The sequence below is a fragment of the Dermacentor andersoni genome, chromosome 2 (assembly GCF_023375885.2).
Source record: "Dermacentor andersoni chromosome 2, qqDerAnde1_hic_scaffold, whole genome shotgun sequence".
Classification (NCBI taxonomy): domain Eukaryota; kingdom Metazoa; phylum Arthropoda; class Arachnida; order Ixodida; family Ixodidae; genus Dermacentor; species Dermacentor andersoni.
The window spans coordinates 176,858,948-176,876,875 of record NC_092815.1 but is presented as its reverse complement, the minus strand read 5'-3'; the positions used below and the strand labels follow the sequence as shown (position 1 = coordinate 176,876,875).

Sequence of the window (17,928 nt, the reverse complement as noted above, 5' to 3'; positions counted from 1 at the left end):
TGTTTACAACTTCACTGTGAACTAACTAATATTGGCAAGTAAATGAAACTCGGCGTAATGATAGAGTCGTCTTAGCGGCCAATTTCAGTATGATTTTTTTTCCAAGATACCTACATTAGATTGAGAGCTACAGAGCATTCGCGAGAAACTGGTGACTAACATTTTGTTCGTGTAGACGCGACGCGTAGACGCACGGACATCGACCACCACCGGAGGGCAGATATGTACAGCTTCGCTCTAAAACAGATTGGAATAGTTTGAAATTATACCGACCCAGTTTCACAACCGGCGTCCGCAGCGGCAGTCACTGTCGGAGAGCACTGTCTGTTCTCGGCCCATGGCCTGACACTACAACTGCGAGGCAGACCGCGACGGGGTTGTGGCAGTTCCTGTAGGCTATGCGGTACTGAAAGAGCTGGTTCATGGACGCTGTGTAATGAACGCAGGCATCCACTCCCTTCCTTCTCCTCCCCATCAGTCATCTTTGTACTTTCACTCCCCTTCCCTTTTCCGTCCCTTTACCACCGCAGTGCAGAATAACAGAGTAGAGCGCAGCAGTCTAGGTCGACCTCCCTATCCTTCCCGTAAACGAAGCTTGCCTCTCTCTCGATGGGTCGCTGAGTTGCAAAGCTCGACGATTGCGGCGTTATACCGAAGGCTGCTCAGCTATCAGTCTTTCCCGGCCCGGTGCAGTACCCGTGCGCGCGCGTGAACGCGACCTTGGCCAGGCGCTACTCGTCGGCCAACTACTCGGGAAGAGGCGCGGTGACCGTGCAGGCGCCCAGCGGCCGGGTGGTGATCGTCCCGACTGCAGAGTACGAGGCGCTGCGCAACAACTGCATCAACGGCACCCTGTCGTCGCAGGAGTACCACTTCCGGTGAGGCCACGCACACTTCTACATGCGCGCGGACTCCTCGGGGGTGCGACCCGGCGGTCTGACCAGATGTGATCGGCTTTTCTACAGCCGTAGTAACTCATCCATCGGCCAGTTTAAGCTGTTTGCGGTTCCGTTAGTGGTATAAAGGCTTACTTGAGTGCCCATGTCAAGCACAAATTATACACGGAAGTCTTATTTTCGAGGAGCCACCGAGAAATGGGGCATGGTGAATATAAATACCGTGAGAACCTGCGTGTAATACGGATCCGAATACGAGGCGATATTTGGGGACATAAGAGAATCGGGAAAATTTTTTACTTTGCGCATGATACGAGTGAACAAAACTTATAAATAAAGCGAGTTACAACGCGAACGAAAGCGGTACGGAAGAGAGCTCCTTGTCTGAGATGTTTTCCGAGTGAAACTCGTCAGTGGCGGCAATCTAGTTAAGCCAGCGTAGTGGTAACATAGCGTAGCGAATGGTGCGAGAGCGCAGCAGCTGTGGCAAGGAAACTATAACTGAATATTCGGGTTGAAAATTGTTTCACTAGGCACATATATAGTATGAGGTTCAAATATGAGAAACCTTGATGTGAAAAAAAAAAAAAAAGAACAGGAACGAAGCAACAAACAAATACGTATTATTTCGGAAGCGCCAACTGTTGAGCTAGTTGGCCTGGCATTTTGAAAGGAAAAAATAAGCGCCCTTCAAGGTGACGTAAGCAGATCGTCGCCTCTTTGCGCCCCCTGCAGCCTCCCAGTTTAGGCTTCGTGTGCTCTGACGGCCGAATTTTGTCGTGCCACAGTTCCGTGGGTAATCGTATTTTTCCACATACAAAAGTTGATATGGCTCGTACGGAGAGCTCATTTCAATTCCTCCCATACAACGAGCCCGTTGAAATTAAAAGCTTAAAAGCCAATTAATAGATTTGTGTTAATTAGCGACTACCTGTATTTTTGCACCCGTCATCTCATAGTCGCCACTACTTCTGTGTCTGCTGTGGTAATGGGACTTTTTGGAGTCTTGCGAAGCACAGAGTTGGTCGTGGGCAAGTTGACGACCTGCACGGGCTCTACCAACAGCGTCACTGGCGTATCCAGTAGGCGAATAAGGAGCCGACGGAAGGAGAGTCTCGAATGGCAATGCGGGATTCGGCAAATCAGTAAATAACAAAACGGTGAATATCCAGCGGCACCATGCCGTGACAAATTGTACGCGAAGGTAACAAATGGTAACGTGTTGTCCCAGTCACGGTGATCAGGTGAAACATACATGGCCAGCATCTCAGTGAGCATTCGGTTCAGGCGCTCGGTCAGTCCATTCGCCTGGGGATGATAAGCGGTGGCGAGCTTATGTTCAGAGGAGCAGGCGCGAAGGATGTCATCTACCACTCGTGAGAGGAAGTACTTCCCGCAATCAGTAAGGAACTGCTGGGGTGCGCCACGATGTAGTGTCGTGGAGAAGAAAGTCATTGTCGTCAGTACAGTAGCTTGTCGGCAATGCCCTGGTGATTGCGAAGCGCGTAGTGTAGTCTGTCGCGACCGCAACCAAATTATTTCCCGAGATGGACGTAGGGAAATGGCCTAGAAGGTCAAGACCGGCGCGGTAGAATGGCTCTGCAGGGATATCAATAGATTGTATCTGGCCTGCAGGCAGCGCTGAAGGGCGTTTGCGGCGTCGGCAGTGTTCACAAGCAGCGACGTAGCGGCGCACCCAGAACGGTACATCCCAGGAAAGAAAAACCGACACCGGTTGTGGACGTATGTACGCAAGACACCTAGGTGACCGGCAGTGTGTACGTCGTGTAGCTGATGAAGAGTGTTAGAGCGTAGATGGCGAGGTGGGACAAGCAGAAGCCCTGGGCCATCTGAGCTGAGATTACGACGATACATTGTCTTATAGCTCAAACGGGCGAACGGAATAGTCTGATGATGGAGCGTTTGGACGGTCGATGATGAGCCGTAAAGACGCGTCTCGTCGCTGTTCGGTGGGGATATCATGCGAAGCAAGGATGGACAGTACGCAGGCGTCTGAGTCAGGGTCAATGAAGTCGGGAGCATCGACAGGGAGACGTGACAAGCAATCTGCGTATTGGTGCAATAGTCCAGATTTGTAGTGCACAACAAACGAGTAATCTTGGAGCTGTAGTGCCCAGAGGCTGAAAAGTCCAGACGGATCCTCGAGCGACGCGAGGCATCAGAGGGCATGATGGTCTGTAATCACAGAACAAGTTCAGCCAAACAAGTAAGGACTACATTTGGTGACAGCCGCATCTAAAGCCAGGCACTCGCGTTCAGTGATGGAGAAGTTCCGCTCGGACGATGAAAGAAGGCGACTGGCGTAGGCGATTTCACGTTCCTTGCCGTTATGTTTTTGGCCAAGGACAGTCCCAGTTCCATGGCCACTGGCATCAGTGCGAAGTTCTGCAGGCGACGAGGGGTCATAATGGGCCAGTATTGGCCGTATAGTGAGTAGGCGGATGAGGGCAGAAAACGAAGCTGCTTGTTCGGGTCCCCGCACGAAAGGAACGTCCTTCTTCTAGAGTTCAGTGAGAAAGCAGGCGATGTCAGTGAAGCTCCGTACAAAGCGATGAAGGTAGGAACATAATACTACAAAACTCCGGACGTCTTGCGCTGAGCACGGCACGGGAAATTGTTCCACAACTCGCACTTTGACGGAGTCTGGTTGAACACCGGCAGCACAGACAAGGTGACCCAGCATAGTTTTTTGGTGACATCCGAAACGGCACTTGGCAGAGTTCAGCGGAAGATTGGCTCGACGGAAGACGGAAAGAAAGGCCCATAAACGGGTGAGGTGGCTGTCAAACGTAGGCGAGTAGACAATGACGTCGTATAAATAGCACAGATAGATGGACCACTAAATCTCGGCAGCAGAGAGTCCATCATAAGTTCGAGAGTTGCTGCCACATTACACAATCGGAACGTCATGACCTTGAATTGGTACAGGGCATTTGGCGTAACAAATGCAGTTTTTTCGCGGTCCATAGGGTCGACTGAAATCTACCAATAGCGAGATCAAAGGTCAATGGACGAAAAATATTGGACCCGCCGTGGTTGCTCAGTGGCTATGGTGTTGGGCTGCTAACCACAAGGTCGTGGTATCGAATCCGGGCCATGGTGGCCACATTACGATGGGGTCGAAATGCGAAAACACCCGTGTGCTTACATTTATGTGCACGTTAAAGAACCCCAGGTGGTCAAAATTTCCGGTGTCCTTCACTACGGCGTGCCTCATAATCAAAAAGTGGTTTCGGCACGTAAAACCATATAACCTAATTTTAACCGTCGAATCCGCACATTCCGAATGCTAAGCCGACACGAGTGTGTTGAGCGGCACAAAAAGCGCTACTTCTTTTCATCGCTATTCTAAAATGCTCACTATTCGTCTGCAAACGACACTTCCCTTGTTGCCCTGATTCCATGCGGTAATAAACTTGTTGTTTTCTTGAGCGTCCAGTGTACTTTACTGAAATCGTTTAGAAGAAACAGTAAGATGCCAATTTTGCAGGTCCCATCAAAGAAAGGAAGAAGGCGGAGAGAATGGGAGGGATCTTCCTCAACTCTTTAATTGCTTATATTTAGGGCGGCGAATAGCCGTCTTAGAAGTATGACGTAGCGTGAAGCGATTGTTCCGAGCAGCGATTGAAAAAGATGTCTTGGTCAGCCGCTGCTCGTGCGACGCTTCCTTATTTTAAAAAATCAAGTTGTGGGGTTTTACGTGCCAAAACCACCTTCTGACATCAGGCACGCCGTAGTGGAGGACTCCGGAAATTTCGACCACCTGGGGTTCCTTAACGTGCACCTAAACCTAAGTAGACGGGTGTTTTCACATTTTGCCCCCATGGAAATACGGCCGCCGTAGCCGGGATTCGATCCCGCGACCTCGTGCTCAGCAGCCCAACACCATAGCCACTGAGAAACCACGGCGGGTGCTTCCTTATCAGACGGCCGCTGATGGTGCTGCTGCTGATACTACGAAATCCTGCTACAGACAACTGATATTATGCAGTTCCCGAAATGTATCTTCAAGTGCTAAGAATTACCGGAGTTCCCCGGTATCTCCCGAGTCCTCCACTAGGGCGGGTCTCATAATCAGATCGTGGTTTTGGCACGTAAAACCCAAAAATTTAGTTTTAAAAATATTGGGCTCCATGGAGGCAGTCGAGGGCATCGACGATGCGATTAAAAGGGTAGACGTCTTTCTGGGTTACGTGGTTCAAACTTCGATAATCAACGCTGAAACGCCAGCTACCGTGCTTCTTTGTGACGAGAACTACAGGGGAGGTCCACGGGCTAAACGAAGGTTCGATGACGTCTTTCGTAGTCATTTTGTCGACCTCGTTCTGGATGACTTGACGTTCATGATGGGATACGCGATATAGATGCCGACGTATGGGGCTGGCCTCACCAGTATTGATTCGATGAATCCCGACAGATGTTTGGCCTAGAGGGTGACCATCAAAATCAAAGACGTCACGATAGGACGCCAGAACTGGGTAGAGATCTGGAACTTGCGCTTGGGTCAGATCAGGAACAATCACCTTGTTAATGTCGTCGAGAGACCAAGGAGTGAAGTTGGCGGAGCTCGGAAGCGGCGAAACATCTGCATCCAAAGCGGCAATCTTGCAGGGATCAAACGCGGAAATGGTGGCCAGCGGCATGCCTTGCGCAATAACCTTAGTCAACAGGCTGACGTTGAGAAGGGGAACGACCACTGTATTGTCAGCAGTGGAAACAATGGTGTAAGCAAGGGCGACATCGTGGGCTAACAGGAAGTCGATAATTGGTGACAAAACGTAGTCGTCATCAGGATTATCATGTGAAGTCGCCAAAGCAACGTATGTAGAAGTTTGACGCGGCAAGCGAACGTGATGGCGAGAGCATAAGCGTGGCGGTATGTCGACTGGAATATCGGGCTGAAGAGCAGCGGTCACACAATTAATGAGGGCAGAATGACTGGACGAAAAATCTAAGCCGAGGATTAGGTCATGGGGGCATTTTTCATTGACGGCAAATTGGCCTGAAGTGGGATGACCAACAATGCACACGCGGGCAGCGCACGCCCCAAGAACGGCAGGAGTCCCTCGATCAGCGGCACGGAGGATGCGGGAGGTGGCAGGTGTTAGCACTTTATAAAGGCGACGACGAAGATCTGCACTCATCACAGAGATGTGTGCCCCAGTATCGACGAGCGCAGAAATAGTGACGCCATCAACATCAACGTCGAACAAGCTTCGTCTCGTCGGCAGCGTCAGAAGAGAATTTGTGGTGGGAGTGGTCAATGCAGCGCTGCACTGCTTTGTTTTCCTGATAGGCACATGCAGGGCTAAAGGCCGGGGAACGACGGGCGGTGAGTCTGCAGTGAGCGAAACGACGGGCGACGGCTTGGAGGCAAACGTGACTGGTACCACACGGCGACGGTATCACATTTATCCTTGTGGGAGCATCGGCGCTGGGGAAATACGACTGGGTTGAAGGTGGGAAATGGTTGCCGTCCAGGCGGTGGTAAGCTGTGGACGGCGTTCGAGACGACGAGGACCAGCGGGTGGCGCACTAATGGGCAACGTGGTCGATATGGTGACAAGTAAAGCATCTCGGTCGATCGTCAGTGGTTCTCCATGTAGCAGGGTCGCGAAGTCGCGTAGCGAATCGCTGCTCTTGATAGTATGAGGGCGGACGCCATGAAGTTTGCGTTGGGCTGGCCATGGTGCACACCGAGCGAATTTCCATGTTGGCGAGCTTCTGCCGGACAATAGCTTGGACGAATGGAGTCGTAATCAAGTTCGAGTCACTGGCGTGAAGTGGGGCAGGGGTCGTGGCCTCAAGTTAGCGGCGCACGATCCGTGTCAGCTGATCTGGTGGAACTGACGGCTGTGCTGCCGTGTGCTCTTCACAAGAGGACGTTGCCGCCGTGTTGGGAAGATGGGCAAACGCTTGGTCGATGCGCCAGCTTTTAGCCTGCTCAAAGCGCCGGCACTCCTTTGTAAGAGCGTCGACTGTAGAGAAATTCTCGCACATTAAAAGGTTGAAAGCGTCGTCGGCGATCCCTTTCAAGATACTACCAACCTTGTCGTCCTCCGGCATCTCGCCATCGGCCTTTTGACATTGCGAAAACACGTGTTCAGTGTACGAGACGTAAGATTCTGTAGACGTCGGTGCACGTGACACGAGCATCCTTTTCCCGGCGAACTTCTGGCCAACGGGCTTCCCAAACAAGTCTCTTAGTTTTTCTTTACAGGTGTCCCAGCTCCCGATCTCGGCTTCGTGGTCGTCAAACCATACTTTTGCAGTGCCTTTGAGGCAGAAAATTATATTTGCCAACATCAGGGTAGGGTCCCATCGGTTGTTAGCACTCATGCCTTCGTACTCCGCCAACCAGACTTCAACGTCCGCTTCACCGGAACCACAGAACGTGCCAGTATTCCAGGGTTGCCCCAGCACGACCCTTGAAGTGGCGGGCGCTGATGTAGGTGCCGCGTCTTCCGCCATTGCAGGCACATGTCCAACAAGAAGGCCACTGCGGAGTTCCATTGAGGCGTGACGTACTCCGCACTTCCGCCAAAGTGGGACGGAGGCGAGATGTAGGTGAAGGATATATTTACAAAATATTTACACAGAAAGCTAGAGCGAGATATGATGTCTGATCCGGCCCACGTGCAAGCGACCTCATCGTCGTCTACATCGCTCTGCTATGCCACTTCTAGCCACCATAGATCTGCCAAACCTCGCGTTCATTCATGTAACGATCGCTCCGGCGCTACATACATACATACATACATACATACATACATACATACATACATACATACATACATACATACATACATACATACATACATACATACATACATACATACATACATACATACATACATACATACATACATACATACATACATACATACATACATACATTGCGGGGTGCCTTTTATACGCCGATCTAGCCAGCCGAATAATTACCGAAAGAACATGTTGATGGACGCGCGCCAAAACGAAGAAGTCTGACTCGCCACGACCGGATAACGAGCGAATATGTTCGCTCCCATGCGGGACACCAACGTCTAATCACTCCGTGTACGGACACGCGACCGGTGGCGCGTTCGAACGATCGAGTAAGTTCATTTTGGTGTCCTGCTCCTAAGGCTTTAGCAGGACGGTCGCGCGAATGACCGGCGAGGGCGCGAAACATTCCACGCAGCTGTCTTACCCAAGCCAAAGAGAAACAGGCTACTCTCTTTTGATCTCGAGTAACCCTGCCTTTAGGTGGCGTTAGCAGAGGAACACTCGCACTATCTCTCGTACTAGTCTGCAACTACAACGACTACCGCCGGCGCAAGCCCCGCAGCGAAGCGGGCTTACAGGAGACGTGAGCCAATCGGGGAAAACAATATCAAGGGAGGCGCGAAAGTCGAGCGCCCCCAATGCTTCGCACCTTTCTGTCCTACTATATCTTTTATCAATACTTGTATTGAAGCTGTTTTCCGTGTAGCAAATCATTACTGATGCGTATGCTGGCGTAAACCAAGCTACATTGTGTTTTTTTCACAGGTTCGCTCATGCAAGGCTTTCAAACACGGATAAAAAAAAATGTGGATTTATTACCTTTTTCTTGTCGCCGAGAGGTAGCGTGACATCGCAAGACAGGAACATGCCGAAGCAAATTGTTCTCAACAGGATGAGGCATGGGCATGTGCTGCAGCGAAAATCCGGAGGCAACTTAGCACATCCTAATAGAATGCGAGGGTATTCACTCAGCGAGACCCCATGCAATCTCCACCGTCCAGAAGTGCTAGGATTCAAAGCAAATAGAAGCATTTACCAATCAGTGCTCGAGATAACCAAGAGACGTCTAGAGCAGGGAAGTCGTTGATGGGAACAGATCCGTTAGAGGCATAGGTACAAGGTAGATATAAAGGTGTTAAAGAAGAGAGTTAGGGTTAAGGATATGTAGGCTAATTGCCCGATTGATAATCATGTATAGATTACCTGAATAACTGAAGCAGGCTAGATGGCCTATTTTTCAGAGGATGCCACTAAATCGAAGATGATGCCACCAAATCTTCATCACCGTGGTCATCATCATCACCATCATTATCTTCCAGACAGTTCGAGACGTGTTCCTATACATGGGCTCAAAGCTGCCGTATTAGCTGTTTATGTGCGCTGTCTCGGATGCTGACGAGAATTGGAACACACCTACAATTGCTTCCCTTGGTTTCTCTGTGCAACGTTCTGGTTGACGGAAACTTTTCATTTAAATTAGAACTTCATAACGGCGAGAAGAAAAGCTTCCCCCTGAGGAACTCCAGAACTTCCGTTATGTGTAGCACTTCGTTAGATTGCCTTGGCAAGATAAACTGCGAAGTTACATATAATCTCCTACCTATGCAGCTAACCGTCTAATCTCTAGACCAATGGCGCTCGCGTGTCGGCAGGAAGGACGTTCTCCAGCTGAGCTCCAGCATCGACGAGTTTGGCACCATTCAGATGACTGTGGCTGTCTGCATCGCCTGCAGCTGGTTCCTGGTTTTCTTCAGTGTCTACAAGGGGCCCCATTCATTGAGCAAGGCAAGTTGCAAACTTTTGTTACAGCGAAGCTTTCTTTGCGTCTTCCCTCGACTTTTCGATTGCTGTTGCTGCTGCAGTCTTGCACGGCGCGTCGGGGAGTGCTTGATAAAGCGTGTAATGCACATGGGGGGGATGCGGAAAAGGCGTCTGTGAGCCCTTTCGAGCAAGAACTTCGTGGGCGTCACCACAGTGCTCTCTGGAGCTCTGTGGTCGTTGTCACAACGCCCTCTGGAACTCCGTGACCATCGACACCATGCCTTATGGACGGCTGTAATTACGCGTTAGCGCCCCGCGAAATCGTTGCAGAAGCTGCAGCGCTTACTTTTGTGCTCACGTGCAACGTCCCAGAGTGCAGATAGTATGATGGGAAGTGGGGACGGAGAATGCGTAAAGCCAACGCCCTGACGAAACGGGTGAATAATAGTCACTCTTCGCTCGTGGCAGTTTGCATATATGAGATGATCGCGGGAGAAGGGAAAGGCGCCGTCAGAAAGCAGGCTTAGTTTGGGGTTTCTTTAGTTCAAGGTCTGACACGGCACGCTTTTGCTATTTCCGAAAAGCAAACACCGTGCTAGCTTATACATGTGGACAACTGACGCGGGACGTTCAAACGCAAAGCCGCACTAAAGCACCGCAGCGTTAACAAGACAACCCGCAATCGGCTGTCCAGCAATGCGGTATGCCCATTATCAAGGAATGACAGTACTAACTTTCTCACAGGCTACGAAAAACAGCTCACAACAAAGCCTCGAACAAACACGACTCGCTGTGTGCTCTGTGTGCTGCGTAGACGAATACAAGTGTTGCACGCATGATAACATCTAAAATCACATCACGACTATCGTAGACCGCCAATATGACCACGAAATATCGTCAATGAACGCAAACAGTACAGAGTGCTTCGCTTACATCGATTCCCACAGTGCGTTTGATCTGCATTTTATTTATTGTTCCTTTTAGTTTTTTCATTGTTGATCCTAGTAATCTAGAATGCAATGCCGGGCGTTTCGGTGTAGGAACTTCCCCAGCTCTCTTATAAAAGAAACGCTATAACAGTTAGCCGTCGCTGCAGCTTAGAGGCTATGGCGTTGCGCTGTAGGCCGTGGGTTTGATACCGGTCGAGGCGGCCGCATTTCGACTAGTGTGAAATGAAAAATACGTAGTGCCTCATAATCAGGTCGTGGTTTTGCAATATAGAAGTCCAGAATTAAATCTAATTTAGGACTGTATGAAGGACTGGGACCACAAGAAAAGGTGTTCGGCTGCTGAGCACGAGGTCGCGGGATCGAATCCCGGCTGCGGCGGCCGCATTTCGATGGGGGTGAAATGTGAAAGCACCCGTGTACTTATAATTAGGTGCACGTTAAGGAACCTCAGGTGGTCGAAATTTCCAGAGTCCTCCACTACGGCGTGCCTCATAATCAGAAAGTGGTTTTGGCACGTAAAACCCCATAATTAAATTTTTTTACTGTTAAGAAAATAAGGCAGAACACAGACATGCGCGCGCACGCTCGGGTGTGTGCATGTGTGTGTGTGTGTGTGTGCGTGCGTGCGTGCGTGTGTGTGTGTGAGAACTGTCGTTGCCGAAGTTTGTGCGTATCCCTCTGACGTTTCCAGTTCCTTCCTTTCTCGTTATTTATTTATTTATTTATTTATTTGTTTATTTATTTTTTGCCATTCCGCAGTGGTGCGATGTTTCGCTCTAGCGTACTTTGACTCGACTAAAGAAAATAGCAGTGACTACCATCGTCAGGAGCATATGCAGAAAACACGCGCAAGTACGGGTTTCGCGTTTGCTTAGGCAAATGTCATTGAGCCCATTCCCATCTGTGGCTGCCGGCAAGGGTGCAGCGTGGTTCCAGAAGAAGCATCGGTGCCTCATACAGAACCTGGCCGCTTCGCTGCTACAAGGCTTGGGTATTTCCTCGCGACGTTGGGCTGGCCATACGAAAGCCATTGAAACAAAGGAGCTTCCACCGAACTGCATCCCAATGTCCTCTAGGAGCCTGAAGGTTGTTAGAAGGCAATTGGATTGAACTTCTATCATTCCAATGCTCTTGAATTGAACTTCCATGATCGCCGGCGTGCGTGCATGCGTAATCTAATTTATTGTTTCTCCTAGGGACTGTTATAGAGGGTTGCAGTTCGGCCAGAGCGCCCGTGTTAGAATTACTTTTGTCCGCATGTGTTAATTACACATGTGACGATACGCAGTAACCGCGACCGCGGCTTCATTTGTTAAGGACCACTGTCCAACGAGCACAGGATTTCAGTTCAACCTTTGTTTCGAGGCATTTGGCTTGACATTTCATTTGTGGAATGATCTAGCAACTCTGCTCCGTCGCAGGCGGCGACCGGCAGCGTCTACACGGCATTCATGCTGTTGAGTGCGCTGTGCACGGCCTCGCTAGTGCAGGAGGGATCATTTCTCGGGCTGCTGGAATGTTTCAAGCCTGACCTATGGAAACTCGTCGACATCAAGGTGCGGTGCATAGAGGCGAAGCAGCGGAACGACGCATGCAGCCCAGTCGATAAACGCAGAATCATTTTTGGTTGTTGAATGATAACAGCAGGTTATTGTCATATTAGGGGAAATCCCGCACTCTGTGAGTTGGTTCGACATAATTAACGCTGTTGCGCAAAACGCCGAAAGGATAGGTCATGTGTTATCATTTGCTTCCGTCCTACGTAGTAGCGTGATGACGTCAAACCTTCACGTCATAGACGCGTACCTCGCGGTAGTGCAATCTGACACGCCGCAGTCACGTGAAAGTTGGTCGTAGGAGAGACCATTTTATTTGTAAGCTCGGTGTATCCTTGTCACGGCATCTAGGTCAAGTCCCTGACGCTTAGAATTGGTTCACGTCAGCCTATCACGAATCTAGCCTCCTGTTGTTACGACAAGTCGTTATGTCATATCAATTTAAAGCATCGTTGCCCAGTGTTGTGTCAGGCCGCCTTTAAGCTCACCTTTGAACATGTGCGTGGACGCGCGACGCCGCCTGAGCTCGATCGACTTTCCTTGCCCATACATGCATTCAATGTCACGTCGGATATACCCGTGACGCTTGGTAGCCTCCGGGGTGCTGTTTACGCTGCGCAGCAGCTCGGGCATCACCAGCTCGCCATCGCTGTCGTTGCTTCGCCCTTCGAGCGAAACCGTAATTAATGAAAGGATGTGCCGATATATATATATATATATATATATATATATATATATATATATATATATATATATATATATATATATATATATATAAATATGCGTGCCATTCTTCTCGTTGCGCTCGCGCATGGCAGCAACATTCTGACGTTTCCCGCCTGTTTGGCACGGAAACTATACATGGTTCTTCGAAACGAGTGTCACAGTAAATCAGTTATGACGCTCTGACGTGTGCCAATATTTTATTGCGCTTTAAAGGGGCTTCGAGTTTCACTTAGCGGCAGAAAATGACCAGCCGGAACTGTCGAAGCGGTACTCATTTAAAGCAAGTGCAGCACGACCCCGTCACAGAGCCTCATGCCTGTCGCAGACCTGGCACTCGGCGTCGCGCCACCTGTTCTACAGCCTGGGTCTCTCCTACGGAGCGACGACGTGCTTGGCCAGCTACAGCGACTTCCAGGCCAACTTACTCGAGTGAGAGGAGAGAGTGAACTACGCAGGCATATACGCAGCGATACAAACGGAGAGGTTGTCGTTAGAACGATCCGAACGGTACAATGCAGCTTCCCAATTTTGCGTGCTTTTGTAAGCCGCATATCTGTGAAAGAAAAGAGGGTCACCTTAGATATCAGGCAAACAGTTGTGTTGTTAGAGCGTGCGAGCTACGTTAATCCAGCGCGCCCGCTCTGCCATACCGTGGAAAGTCGTTTATCTGGGCAGGGCGTAGGGGATTTGAAACTCGGAGGCGATTAGCGTTCCATGAGCGTCCATTATTCAAGAACTGTTTTATGGCCATATGTGAGAAGATCGTATGCTGGTCATGTATGAGTAACCCAGTATTTCAATCGTTTTCTTTGGAAGAGACCTGTAGAGAACTGATGGTTTGAAAACGTGGTTTGAAAACGTGGGCCTGCAATACACGGACAGAAGGGAAACGGATAGGACAACAGAGTATCTTGGTGATGGCTTCGAATACAGGATGAAAGGTCATCAGACATGTTCGCTGGACATAGATTGCCGGGTCAGTGCCCACCGTCTTTTCTGAGAGACAAGGAGAAAATGTTTCCGATGGGAAATATGTATGCGCTATCGTAGAGATCCACACAATGTTGATGTACGTGAACTTGTTAAATGACGCATAAAAGCCAGCGTTATCCACAACGAGTGGTAACAAAGGTCATCATCATCAGTGACGTCATCAGCGTATTGTACGACGTCAGTAGTAAAGCAAAATTTAAGTTATAACAAGTTAGAGTAAGGCGACTTATGGTGAAGTATATTGAATAAAGGTGAATTAAAGTGGATTAAGCTTGCTACAAGTTAGAGCAAGGTTGATTAAATTGTATTAACGCGGAACAAGGTGAATTAAGGTGGATTAAGCTGGATTAAAGTTGGTACAAATTAGAGCAATGTGGATTAAGGTAGAGTTGTGAAGTACACGTGACAATGTATGACATCACGTGTCATGGACGTAACCAATAAACCGCAGAAGTCATCATAATTTTGCATACAAATCCCGTAAGGATACTTAAGTGACTGTCAATTTTTTCTTACTTGCACTAAGGAAGGACAGAAGGTATGCGAGGATCGCAACATCAGCGAAAAAGAAAGCTGAAAACAACGTTACCGAGCCTGTGACAACCAATGGGGTCTATTTATTTATTTATTTATTTATTTATTTATTTATTTATGAAGGAAAATCACAAAGAACAGTTGTGGCGTTAGCTTGGGCGAGTTTAGAGAGAGAATCACTTGCTTTCTGGCGCCGGTTTACACGGGACAAAATGTGTTCGTATAGGTCTACGCCACCCGAAAGGACATTTACCAACGTCTCGATCGGGTGGTACAATTGATCATGCATTTGTAAAGGGTGAAGAACGCACTAAACGTCCAGCGATATGCTTTGAATATTTCACTTCATTTATTTTCTCTCAGGGCCGAGGCATTACAGAGAGGAAGGAGTGGTTGTTATCAAAACAAAAAATAATACACATTTTAGCAGCGTAGTATGGGTTACAACAAGTTGTTAACAAGAACATTTTTTAATTGACTATTTACCGTTCAAACAATGGAAGCGAGAAGGTGGATCCAGTCTCCGCTTGCTTTGGGAATGAAAGAATTGAAATGAAGGTTAGTTGGGCAACATGGCACGTGAGCCTTGAACCGCTGATCGTTCCTGAGGGAGACGTACAATTCGGGTAACGAAAAATAGACACTTAATGTAGGATTGTGGAAACGTAGGAATGGCTTCAGCATAGAAGTCATTCGGAACCGCGCAGCTGATTACACCATTGACGGGTGTGAAGTTAGTAATAAATGTAGGATGGTTGCACTCGAAGACGTTGTAGGGGTAGATAACTTAAGTAACTGAGTAAGGTTAAGATCGGTACAGGTGTTAATGGAAGCTTCACATTCTCAGGAACCGCTATTCGCCACCGAGTAATTGGAAACACCGGGTAAGGAAAATTGAAAACTCCTATAAGGAAAGTGGGCGCTATACGGTACCTTACTTGTAACTTGCGCAACATGTCGTAAAGTTCAAAGGAAAAAGCCTGGTGGCGTGCTCGAAGGGCGATAGCAGGCACGAAAAATGACGTCCTCGTGGTGGAGATGGATGCATACACAGTCTAATTCTAATGGTGAATGAATGTGGGGTTTTTAATGACGCAAGGGCAATTATAATGGCGATGAAACGGAAACACTGAAACAAGTGAAATCACCAATCATTGAAATTAATACACCACCGCCTACACGCATGCCGCGCGGATGAGATAGAATAAGCAGTGAGGATCATTCGCTTAGTTCAGAGAATAAAGGAGTCAACTTAATCAACCTAAGTATCGATTCGACATAAAGAATGTCGTTACATGCATGAAGTCAACGTAGCATCCACGTGTCGTGCCATAGTATAAATTTTACTAACATATCACGTAAGAAAGTAAACACCCTGAGCATTAACGTAAGCATCTATGCACCAAAGCTTCGCCTCCACCGATTCCCACAGTGCGCGGGATCGACATAATTTTTTGCGTTAGGTTACAGCGGGAAACATGAACTTTTTCGGAGCTTTGTTAACTTGCATGCAAAATTTCGAAGTTTTTTTTTCTAGGACATATTTTTAGCAGTTACTGCTTGATTAGTTTTGAAAGATAAGAGCTTGAAATGGAGATGGTAGCTATACTGCCCCGTTGTGCGTTGTGTTGTTCGTTTCTAGGTGACCGCGTTCACCAAATTATCGCTCTCACCGCGTTATCACTCGGCGCGTCAGCCGTTTGTTGAATTCGAAACTCCGCAAGAATTTTGGACCATTCGAGAGCGACGCAACGTTTCCAACCAGATTGCACGTGCGACGCCGAATCGCGTTGTACGATTTCGAACCAACGCGAGCACCATCCATCGCTTCGGAGCGTGCACTGAGGCATATATATATATATATATATATATATATATATTTTTTTTTTATGGGGTTTTACGTGCCAAAACCACTTTCTGATTATGAGGCACGCCGTAGTGGAGGACTCCGGAAATTTTGACTACCTGGGGTTCTTTAACGTGCACCTAAATCTAAGTACACGGGTGTTTTCGTATTTCGCCCCCATCGAAATGCGGCCGCCGTGGCCGGGTTTCGATCCCGCGACCTCGTGCTCAGCAGCCTAACACCATAGCCACTGAGCAACCACGGCGGGTGAGGCATATCTTGACAGTCGGGAGCCTTGACTATGCAGTAGGTTTATGTTCGACGACCGCCGACTGCGCTGGCCGCTATCGCTGTCACTTTAGTATTGCTACCTGTGGCCACCTGCGTTCTTGTCGCTGTTGTTCTTTCAGCATTATGCTCCTATGAATCACCAACTCACCTGAACCTGCGCTTTGATTAACCGCGTTCGCAGAAACCACCTGTTCTTACTTTATAGAACCAACCTGAAAAGTCAGGGCCATATTCGCAAAGCTCTTCAATCCTAAGTGCCCTGTGCCTTGCTGGCCACATTCGGTAATAAGATTGGCTGATGTTCGAACTTGTGAAAAATTCTAGTGTAAGAGGTTGCTGTGGAATACGGGCCCAGAAGGGTATATACTTATAACGCATAACGCAGCCTTCGGATGAGCAAAAGCGCCGTTTGTGATACTTGAGTGACCTACCATATACAATGCGCATGCGTCGACGAATGCCGCCAAAGGTGGCAGAGAAAAAAGCTTATGCGTTCATCCCATGCGGTGCCGGAATGAATAACGTAGCGTAGTTTTTCACGTGCTCCGTTCTCGATTTCACCACGGTAGACATGCAGCGAAGGTCTGCCTGCTGGACTTGGCGTATTGCCTGATGGGCGCACTGTTCGTGTTCGGCCTCTACGGCAACCTGGCCCACTCGTCCCACATTGAGATCGGCGACTTGATCACACAAGGTGCGTGCGCTTTATCTCAGTGACTCGCTATAGTCACGCGTTAAGGACCTATTAAAACTGGTCGGTTACCGCTCTGCGACTCTACCGACACAATTCGGTGCAAGTAAAATCATTACCGGAAATTCTTGCGTACAAATTTTTTTTTAAGCGAAGCTTTGCGCACCTCGCCGGGTTTTCGTAATCGCGGGTGCTGCGGCGTGGCTGTTCTCCTGCCAAATAGTCCCACCAATCACAGCTGAGGACGCGCGTGACGTCACCGCCGCTGAGCTCCTTGCACCAGCACCAGATGGCGCCCGGCTTCGCGCATCCACATGGAAAAGTAGGGAAACGATAAAAGATGGAGTCGTACAAAAGCACAGTTCGCAATAGGGGATCAGAAAATTTGGGCGTGGTAGTTCACAGTGTTTTTTTTTCTTTTTTCATTGTTTAACCTAGGTAGGATATTAGGCAGTGTAGTAGCAAGAGCTTGGTGGCGCAACCTACCGCCCCGTTCCAAAGGGGACGCTCATAACATCCATCCATCCATCCATCCATCCATCCATCCATCCATCCATCCATCCATCCATCCATCCATCCATCCATCCATCCATTCATCCGTCCGTCCGTCCGTCCGTCCGTCCGTCCGTCCGTCCGTCCGTCCGTCCGTCCGTCCGTCCATCCATCCATCCATCCATCCATCCATCCATTCACGGCACTGGCGGCGGCATTGCATTAGCCTCTCTACAATGCCTTAAAGCCTTCTGTGTCACGTTGTGCGGACATTCAACAAACAAAAACTCATGTTTTGACTCTTTGTACACTCACACAAAACATCGCTGTATATAGATTCCAACTCGTTCGATCTGCTGCTCTTTATTTTAATTTCTATTCAGGGTGAGCCGCTTTGACGACGCCA

At 48.8% G+C, this 17,928-nt stretch overlaps 1 protein-coding gene across 1 annotated transcript in view; it reads left to right on the top strand.

Moving 5' to 3' along the window:
- The window catches only part of LOC126540867 (sodium- and chloride-dependent betaine transporter-like), a 53,946-nt gene that overhangs the window by 952 nt on the left and 35,066 nt on the right, over nucleotides 1–17,928 (top strand). Inside the window, exons 2-6 of the mRNA XM_055076427.2 lie at nucleotides 694–878; nucleotides 9,335–9,467; nucleotides 11,815–11,949; nucleotides 13,001–13,104; nucleotides 16,909–17,033. Of these exons, the coding sequence (XP_054932402.2) occupies nucleotides 694–878; nucleotides 9,335–9,467; nucleotides 11,815–11,949; nucleotides 13,001–13,104; nucleotides 16,909–17,033 (682 nt within the window). The remainder of the gene's footprint in view (nucleotides 1–693; nucleotides 879–9,334; nucleotides 9,468–11,814; nucleotides 11,950–13,000; nucleotides 13,105–16,908; nucleotides 17,034–17,928) is intronic.